Raw genomic sequence first — 9,879 nt, 5'->3', positions numbered from 1 at the left:
CGCATAAACTTCATATGTAATTTTCCAACTATATTCTAAAGCCCATTTGGTGACTGTGAAATTTCTCAGATCAACGAACTTCTATAAAAACTACAGAAAAGTTCTCCCAGTAGAACCATCTTGAGTGTTGTTTGGGTTTTTTGTTATTGTTTTTTTAAATAATTTTATTTGAAGAGCTCTGCCCCTAAAACTCTTTTGCACCTTGTGTATCAACACGTGTCAATAAATTCAAAACTCTTGTTCAGATACTTAGTCACCTTTCATGGTGACTTCACAGCAGTTCTAATTCAGGGCTACTTATCATCATCTCAGTCCGTCAAGAGCAGATCTCTTTTCTTTCTGCCTATAATCTTCCACTGTCCATCTCCACATCAAGTGTCCATTGCTTGTTGCAGATAATGAAGACCTCTCCTCCTAATCAGCTGCTCCGTTGCAGTTAATAACTTCCACAGCAATCATTGATGCCAGATCCCAGCAGACAGTCCTCAGTTTCCTTAAAACTCTCAGTCTCGTCCGCCGTTTACATGCCAGTTCCCCTTCAGTATCAGCCTACAGACCCACGGGACCATTCCAGACTATGGGACCTATCTCTCCTCAACGCTAAAAATTGCTTAGTAAAACAGGGCAGCAGCAGCAGAAACTAAACACTGATGCTTTCTGTTACAAGTGTGAAACCTCTCACTACACAGCTGAGACACATCACCCTGCTAGCTTTCGGGGATCCCCCGCTGTTCCTGACCTCACCCCCCGTACCATATCCAGCAGTGCAGCTCCCACCGCCGCTCTGCCCTCCCTCCCACGCTAGTTTCCAGCCGGCTTCCGGGGCGGAGCTGCCCTCAGCCCTCAGCCCTCAGCCGGCTGGGGCGGGACCGTGGGCCCCGGGCGGGCAGGGGAAGGGGCGGGGGCGGTGCGGCACCTCCTCCCGGGCTGCGCTCCCTTGGGCGGCCGGTGAGCGGCGCTGTGTGCCCGCGGCGCACGCCCCACCCGAGCCTCCCCTTCCCGCGCCCACAGCCCCGCGGCCGCAGCCCCGCGCCCGCCGCCGGCGGCAGCGAGCGAGCCGAGCCGAGCCGAGCCGAGCCGAGCCGAGCCGAGCGAGGTAACGGCCGGCGGGGTCTGGCGGCGGGGCTGGGGAGGAGCTTCGCCCTCCCCCCGCTGCCGATAGGGCGCGGACCTGTTCGCCGCGGTCTCCCGGGGGCGGGAAGCGGGCGGCCCCCGCGGCGCGTCCCGTATGGCAGCGGGGCCGGGGGGCCCGTCCCCGGCGTCACTGCAGAGGAGTTGCCTGCGGGTCGGAGGGGAGGCGGCGGGGCGGGGGCTGCGCGGCTTGACCGCCCGCCGCGGCCGGGCCGTGGGCTCGGGTTGTCGCTGGCGAGAAGCGGCCGGGGCAGTGTGGTCGCGGGCGGGCCCCTCCGCCGCCGGGCTGGTGCCGCCGCTCGGGCCTGCTCTTCCTGTGGCCTTCCCCGCCGCTGTGATGAGCGCCGCGCTGCTGGCGGCCTGTCCCCTCCACCCGCGGCGCCTCCTCGCCCGTCACCGAATTGGTGGCCGGCCTTCTGCAGAAATCCCAACTTCTGCCCTGCCGGCAGCTGTGGCCGCTGAAGGAAGGGTCAGGGCTAGCGAGTCGGTGGAAACGCTTCGGCCGCCTGCCCTGCAGCAGACAGTGTGGAGTGCTCGTGAGCTTCATCTCGTGAAGAATAGAGCCCCGCGAGATAAATCGCCCCGTTCAGAATGAAGTCAAAAGATTCTAAGTACTCTAAGAGCTTGTTCGTTCTTAACAGCCGAGAACCGCTGAAACGTGTTTATCGTGAGGTTGTTTGTGATCTCCTGAGGCATAGTATCTCTTCGTTCTTTGGACAGGATTTGCAGTTTTGTTGATCAAGTACCATAAGGTCACTGGGGCTTTGGAGGAGCCTGACTTCAAAAGCGGGCAAAAAAGTACATATTTACTAGTACTTTTCTTAACTCCTGTACTGAAAGACTAAGGATGGTGTGACTGTTAAGAGATACTTAAATGCTGTTTTATACAGTGCCTTGACAAAGTTTAGTCTGTATCTTAGTCTTGCAGTAGAACCTTACAGTGAAAAGTTGAGAATAACTCATATAGAACTTAAGCAAAAGAACTCCAAAAGGAGCAAAATTTTAAATAATTTGTCTTTAGTTGTGATTTGAGAGCCAACGATTGAAATATAAACGGAGAAAATTACAGAAAGGCAGAAAAGTTAAATATGGTATAGGCTTGTAACGTTGAAAGTTTTAACCCTCATTCTTCCCGGCACAGTCACCCTGACTAGGACAGGGCTTGCTGTGTCACAACCAGTGTCACATGGTTGCAGCACGTGTTAGCAGTTTTGGGTTCCTCTAGACTATGTGAAGAGCTAGTGAGGGAAATTTAACAGCATCAGAGCACATCTTAAAATCCTGTATTTTATTTTTTAATAGGCTTTTTCTTACTGTGTCTTGGTTTTTGTTTCGTTTTAGCTGTGGAGTTGCCCTCTATTTCTTGTTGCCTTGTTTGCACTTTAAAAAAAAAAAAAACTTTAAGATTAATGCATTTCATCTGGGGAAGCCACTGATACAGAGGGAATGTAAAAATTTTGCATTAGGGACTTAGGGGGTTGTTGGTCTGAGGTGTTGCGCAGTCTCGTCTTTCACTCCTACCTGTGTACTGATCTGTAGTCTGTGCTAAGTGGCTGACATAGTCAAATTATTATTTCAGGAATGTTTACAGAGCTAAATTCACATGCAGAAGAACTCCATTAAAAATAATAGTCCTTTAATTTTAAGAAGTTGCTGCCTTTGTTTTTCGTCACAGAGGCTCTGCTACTCTAAAAGTGTCAGTCGGGCATTAATTAGCTGTCAGTTATACTGCCTGTCAGAATTGAGTAAGGCTGAGTTTTGAGTAGTCTCTGGAAGCATGGTGTGGGCAAGTTGCAGCTCCAGAACTGCTGGACTTTTCTTTCCTCTTTCCAAATACCTCTCTGTGATTTATAATGCGGAGTATGAATAAAGTCTTAAGCAGTAGTACTAATGTTAGGTGTGGAATTGCAGAAGCTTCAGCATTACCACAAGTTTCATCTTCGTTTCAGCCTGCGGCATTGCTCTGGAGGTCGGGCATAGGTCACAGCAACACAGCTGGGCTGTGTGGAGTCTTCACTGGGGGACAGCCCAGGTAGCCCAAGAACTCTGCATCCTGGAAGGTCTCTCCTCAAAGCTGAATTTGCCATGGGAAACCCTTTCTTCAGCATGCTTTAGAGGGCTGTGAGTTGTATGGGAGAAGGATGTAGGAGGGAAGCTATTAAAGGATCAAATATCTCTAAACTCCCCTAGAGGTGGAAAGACATTTTGCAGATACTGTTCTGAAAAAAGCCCACAAATGCAAAACAAAAAAAAACCAAAACCCCCCAAACAAAAACAAACAAAAAACCAGAAAACACCCAAGCAACAACCTTTCCACCTAAACAAGGAGAAAAGCTGGTTGTTTATTTTTTTTCTAGTTTATCATGCTGCATATTACACTCTTCATAATACTATGTCCTCTTGGGTTTTTTTGCCAAAATCCAAGCTTTGTCCTTCAGCACACAGCAAAAGGAAGGTGGCTACAAAAGTAGTTCCTTTCAAGCAGACCTGGTGGTGGAGAATGCACTCACTGGTGGCTTTCCTCCTCCTGCATCACTGCTTTAATCATGTACATCCAGCAGATTTGCCTGTCCGTTTCTGGGAGCTTGTGCTCTGTGGAGGGCCTCTAGCAAGATCAGCTTCGTGGCTTGAAAGGAAACTCCGTGATGTGGAGTTTGACAGCTTCTGTCACCTGTCAAGCACTAGCTGACTGCCACTGCAGGTTGACTTCTCCTCCTGACATGGCATGTGCAGAACAGCTTTTGAGTCCTTCCTAGCAAACAGGGCTCTCTTCTTCCTGCAGGTTGTGTTTGCTTCATAAGCATCTACTTCAGATGAATTTGTGCTGGTTTTGTGCTCTTGAGCGGTGTGTGTAGTTGGATGAAGTTTTTGTTTTGTACTCAAAGGAATACTTACTTTTTGCAGCAGCTTCAAAAGTGTCTGTATGACCTGGGCCAGACTTAAAAATCACAAAAGTGGAAAAAAATCCTGGCAGAACAGATTGAATAAAGCAACCATATGCAAGTTAATTAGGAATCAGACCTATTTGTCAGTGTTTTGCACTTCAGCTGAATTTGATATGAAAAAGGAGGACCTGTGTTAAAGCTGTTGAACTAGTACAAGACCTTGGAGCAACCAGTAGGAATAACATGGAGTGGAAGAAGGAAAGAGTAGAAGAGATCCTTGAAGTATTTCCAGAAGCACTGTCTTTAGCTGGCTATAGATTTTCACTTTGAATAACAAAGTGCCCTGTTCATTGTTGACTGCTGGCAGAAATGGAAGAATGCAAAAGGCTCCCAAACCATCTCCTTTGCTACTCCTACACTTACTAAGAAAAATCTGCTAGAAGACATTTCCTTTTTTACCTTCTGGTTTTTAGAAGGGGGACTCAAACATTGTCCAAAAAAGAAAAGCTTCTTGTTTTATAAATGCAGCTAGAAAGTCAAATGAATTGGTCTCAGTTTGATTTCATTGGCTGCTTTTCCTCTTGTGCTTGTATTTAAATACTTGTTTTCCTCTGTTCAGGAAACCTCAAAGTGCAAATGAACAAATGTGGAAATGACCTTTAAAAGGTTGTTCTCTAAAATCATTGAATGGCTTTTCAGGTTTTTCTGGCATGGTTTTTCTGAAGTCACTTTTTTTCAGGTGAATAATTTTCTATGTCTGCAGCATGTCCTTTATTTTGTAAATTTGGTTTCTCACTATCAAGTTCTTGCTTAAGTGAAGTGTGGTTTGTATGTTTTGAGAGTTTTTAATGCTTTGGAGCAGTGGAATGAGGTTAGATGTAAAATGTGAGATGGGTATCTCCATTTCTTTTGAAGATTATTTGAACCATCAACTTGTCATGTTAGGAATGTGACAGAATAGTTGTTCCAAATTCTTTACGTAATTTAGGTGTACATGTTCCTTTTGGTTTTGGTGTTTTTTTGTGGGGGGGTTTTCGTTGTTGTTGTTTTATTTTGTTTGGTGGTTTTATTGCTGTTTGTTTGGGATTTAAGTTTGTTTGGAAGCACAAGACTTGTGGAGAGTGAGCTGTAGGTTAATATGTACACTGGAATTAAGTCACACTGAGTAGAACTAACATCTTTGGTATGTACACAATGGATTAGGAGTTGGCAGATGGTTTGATGAACGGAAGTGCAGTTCTTTAGCATCAGTAGAGCATTACAAATAAGTGGTGTAAGTAACATAATCTTATTTTGATGTACCAGGTTTTATTTGCGTAATTTCCCACATGATGGAATGAATCATGGATGGATATGTAGACCTTTTCAAGATGGTTAAGAACTGTGGTGAAGAACCAAGTGGAATGACAAGTGAGGAAATTTATGTTTATTTCTAACTAATTCTGCTGCTGTGTTATTTCTTTACCTGATGAAGTCAGCTTTTTTAGGTAGGAAATCATCTAAAACTGAAATCAAGTAGGTGTTCTTAGGAAAATTTACAGTTGTGCTTAGCTTGATATGTTGGGTACTTATTTAAGATGTTAGCTGTGCTTAATCTACTCAAACCAATTAAATGTATTACTCAGTGTTAAAACTTTGCTTAAAGTAAGCAAAATACAAATTTTGATTTGTATTCTGGTTATTCCTTTGTCAGGAGGACACATCCACTTCTGCTGACATCCAATCTGTATGTTAGAAAGTATGGTTTCCTGACAGAAGAGCGTATTATAGTTTTTAACAGCAGATCTTTATTAAATATGCCATCAGTGGTGGTTTTGGAAAGATGAGAAAGGACATACTGTGGGGCAACTCAGTGAAGCTAAAAATGTAAGTTCTATGCCATTGCTATTTTATATGTATTACAAATAGAGATTTTTTCCAGTCCCAGCACGTAAGTATAAATGTACATGTGTTGGTTTGGTTTTTTTTTTAAAGCGAGAAGATTCTCGTGGACATTATGTGATAAATATTTTATATAGTTTGAAATTAAGAAATTGTTCAAAAACCCCAAAAGCAAACTAAACTAAAAAGCTGTCACCACCCCCAACCAACCAAAACCAAATCAACGTCTTTTATATGTATGGAGTTAACTACCTTAAAGTATTCAGAGAAATTTAAAAACATATACGGATCGGGCAGCTTTGTTCATATTGTTTGACTCCTGCATTGTGTCAAGGCTGGAGACTTCCTCTGTCCTTAAAAAAATGAAGAGAAGTAATACTGATTCAAATTTGCCATTTGAACTTGGTCACAGTTAAACCAGAAGTCTTACGCTGCTTAATGTCTTTAGTAAACATTGAGTATTGGTTAGAATACTTCTCTGGTCTGTTTGCTTAAAAAATAACGCCTTGTAATGACTTGGAAAACTTACATTTACTGCTGATGGTTTCCTAATGCAATCTCTTTGATTTAAAGAGTTTTGTGAATACTTTTTTTATTATTATGAATATGACAGTCATTTAGTATTTTTCTTCCAGTGTTATGTGTGTTCTGCCTCCTCTTGAATACTACCTGTTTGCTTCTCTTCCTATACTTGAGATGTTATGTGTAATAGGACTTGCAGTCAGACCACATATTTCAGCATGTCCTTACAGGATTGATCATTATAAGAGAGCTGGATTCAAACACTGACAACACTCGAAGTGTTCTGCTTAAAGTCTATTGCTGCACGGTAATGTCAAGGTGCATGAACAACTTTTCTCTCTTGCAGGATTTTTCCTTTGTCACTGAACCTCTTTTACTGAGGAACAATCACAGTTTTTAGCACTGTCAACATTGTTTAAGTTAGGACAACCTTTCCTACTGGCTAGAGGATGAATCAATTAGATACCGAAGTTTGAAAAACAAGACTTGCTGTAACTTTTATTTTGATTGTTGGATAATACTTCATGACAGTAAAGAATGATGTAAGGATGGCTAATCAGAGAGGTGAACCAAAATAAGTGTGAAGAAAAAACCAGCTGCACTTGTCAGTCTGCATTTTCCACTATGTTTTCTCCTTTATTTTTGGAAGTCTGCTTCTTCCTTTTCCTGTGTATTGTTTTCATAGTCATGCATTTCAGACTTCCTTGACCTCTTCATTGTTTCAGACATCCGTCTCGTTTGTCTGTTTAAAGTCCATATACACATGATAGAAACTCCTGGGATCCTAGAGTTGTCTGATTTGCTTTCATAAATTTCTATGACTTGAGAACATAACAATCCACATTCTGCTGAATGTTCCATCTCTTGCTTGCTGGAAGAGATTGATAGAGGATAATGGAGAAGTGCTGTTTGAATCTGGCACCAATCTGGCATTGTCATTTGTGTGCCAGTGATCCAGGGAGGGAAGGAGTAAGTGAAAATGGAAGTGCTGCCATTGATCTATCTGCACACGTTGAATTGATCATCACTGGCACAATACCTGTTTTACGTAAAAACAGGTATTTTATGGCCTGCTCAGTAACTGTTATTGGTAAATAGTGACTCTTTGCTGTAATTAATTCCAGATTTCTGAGCCTTACTAAGGTTTTCTAGTCTTCTGAATAATTATTTGTAAGAAATATAATTTGGTTTATTATGATCATCACTAGAACTCAACAGAGCTTTGATATTGATGTAAGGAAAAAAGGGAGACCATGCCCCACTCCATGCCTGTATTTCAATTAATAATTGCTTTCCTTTTCTCTACAAGATTAATGCAGTATTAATTCTCTAAAAGATTAATGCAGTTATTGTAAGTGGCATAATGTTTCAACTCAGTGTATTCAAAGGCTTCATGGCATAAGTGTGGACACTTCTGGACAGAAGCCTCTTCTTGCTTTATGGTTTATACAGCTGTAAAATGTTTTTAACAATTAAAAAAAACTCCACACAGGCTGAGGCACTTCTGGATGTCACTTGGTTCAACCCAGCAATCAAGTCACGCAGGAGTGCCTGAAGTAGGTTACCCAAGCTCCGAAACAGCCCGGTTCAAGCAGGGCTGTTTGGCCAGGTTTTGAGAATATGTGGGGTTGCAGACTCCACAACCTCTCTGCCAGTGTTTGAACACTGAAGAACTCCTGTTTATTCTTAAAATATTGTGGATGGGGGGAAGTCATGAAAGACTTGGAAGATTTGGCAACTGTTAATGTCTTCCAGTACTTTTGTAAGAGGAGTCCTTTTTGAATGTTAACAGAATGTCAATGGTCCATAATGTTAACTGGTCATCAGTAGCAGAGACTTATTTGTGAACTGGCTGCCTGGCACTGCAAACTTTACCTTTCTGGATTTCTCTTTTAAGCTACATTTTATTTGTCCTCTCTTCCAGATGCAGATTCAGTGTCTAGTTAACTGGAAAATAAGGCTGCTCTAGCTGTCAGCCATTTGAAAAGATAAAAGACAGACATCTAGAAAATGCTTTCCTGTATGCTTCTGGGTTTTTTTTTTATCTTTCAGCTATCTAAATAGAAGACATAAAAATGTGGTTGTGTATTTTATTAAAATTTTGTTGTTTCTTTTTTATTCCAGGTCTCCTATTTCTGTTTGGTCTACCCCAGTCAGGAGAGCTTTTTTTGTGATTTTTAAGCTTGGTGCTGTCAGCCCCATGTGAACAAACCAGAACAAAAGCACGCTGGGTGTTAGAAAACAAAATGCCACGGAAAAGGAAAACTGGTGGGAGTCCTTCTCAGAAGAATGGCAATTCTGACGGAACTGCTGCTGTTGCTGTATCCCAAGGGGACCCAAGCCACTTAGTGGCACAAGCACTGCATTATGTCAATAAGGAAGAGCTCTTCAATAACATGTCAGAGATGTTTTCTGACCTAGATCCTAGTGTGGTTTATATGGTTCTGTCTGAATGTGATTTTAAAGGTAAATAATGTACAGCTGACAGTAAGTTTTGTTTCATGTGCAGATAGTTCTTAACTAGTGTAACTCCAGGAAAGTTGGTGTGGGTGTTGCAAGCATATTTGTGAGTTTAATGAGTAGGTGAGTAATAACATTTTGAAATTTTACAACCATGTAAGATTCTCCAAGTTTAACAATGTTTCTGTGAGGCTGGTAAATGGAGAAGTGTGCTCCATACATGGAGGTGCTGTTTAGAGTGGATTGTTCTGTGACACAGAGCAGGCAGTGGTGGAGTTGTGAGGAGAATCTGGTTTTTCCAATTAGTTTCTGTGCCATATCTGCAAGATACCTAAGCTGTTTCTGCAGGAGGGTATTTTATGTTCTAGATCACAATTTTTTGATGGTATGCCGTATATGGCCCTGGCAGCATTTGCTTTTCCTTAAATACTTGAACTGAGCTTTTGTTTTACTTTTATTTTGCATTGTCATCTTGTCGTGTCCACTGAGGATTAGTTTCTGCAGGATAAATTCTGTTTGCCGTATTGACTTCTCTGCAGGCTTGCTTGAACTGTGTTTCTTTCTCTGCATTCTGCTGACCTACATATCCACCTCTGCTGGCAGACTATTTTCATATTTATGCCCAGTCCCTCCCATTCTTTTGTGGTTTTAAAATTCTTCTATATGCAAGTTCACTTGCTTATGATAAAAGTACCGCATGAGGTACTGGATAGCAGTGTCTGAGGAGTTACTTGTCGGGGAATAAGCCATATATGGAGCATTTTAACCAATCTGTATTCATATGATCAGGTGTGATTAATTGAGATTATTGTAAGAATATTTGCGAAGAAGGTAGATTTTGGCATTTTTTTATATGTATGAAAGCTAGGTAGCCATTAAAAGGACTCTTTTTATTGCCTAAATTGTACAGAGTTTATAACTTCATAACAAATGTGGAAGTGCTGTTACGATTGTTGCTCATTTTGAAATTAAATTTGATGGAATTACTGATTCATGCTTC

General features: G+C 42.2%; 1 protein-coding gene across 6 annotated transcripts in view; it reads left to right on the top strand.

The window, feature by feature from the left end:
* The first annotated feature begins 1,055 nt into the window (after positions 1–1,055).
* The window catches only part of N4BP2 (NEDD4 binding protein 2), a 35,552-nt gene continuing 26,728 nt past the window's right edge, over positions 1,056–9,879 (top strand). The window contains exons 1-4 of one of the 6 annotated variants that reach the window (XM_039550553.1): positions 1,056–1,096; positions 5,322–5,426; positions 5,710–5,882; positions 8,544–8,885. In XM_039550553.1, the coding sequence (XP_039406487.1) occupies positions 8,666–8,885 (220 nt within the window). In that variant the 5' untranslated portion in view covers positions 1,056–1,096; positions 5,322–5,426; positions 5,710–5,882; positions 8,544–8,665. Of the gene's footprint in view, positions 1,097–1,538; positions 1,930–4,670; positions 4,756–5,288; positions 5,427–5,709; positions 5,883–8,543; positions 8,886–9,879 lie in introns of those variants that run through there. The other 5 variants (XM_020584711.2, XM_019287152.3, XM_020584713.2 and 2 more) reach the window with 5 other exon arrangements.

This window comes from Corvus cornix, chromosome 4 (assembly GCF_000738735.6).
Source record: "Corvus cornix cornix isolate S_Up_H32 chromosome 4, ASM73873v5, whole genome shotgun sequence".
NCBI lineage: Eukaryota > Metazoa > Chordata > Aves > Passeriformes > Corvidae > Corvus > Corvus cornix.
The sequence above is the reverse complement of the archived record's forward strand: the minus strand, read 5'-3'. Positions and strand labels throughout refer to the sequence as shown.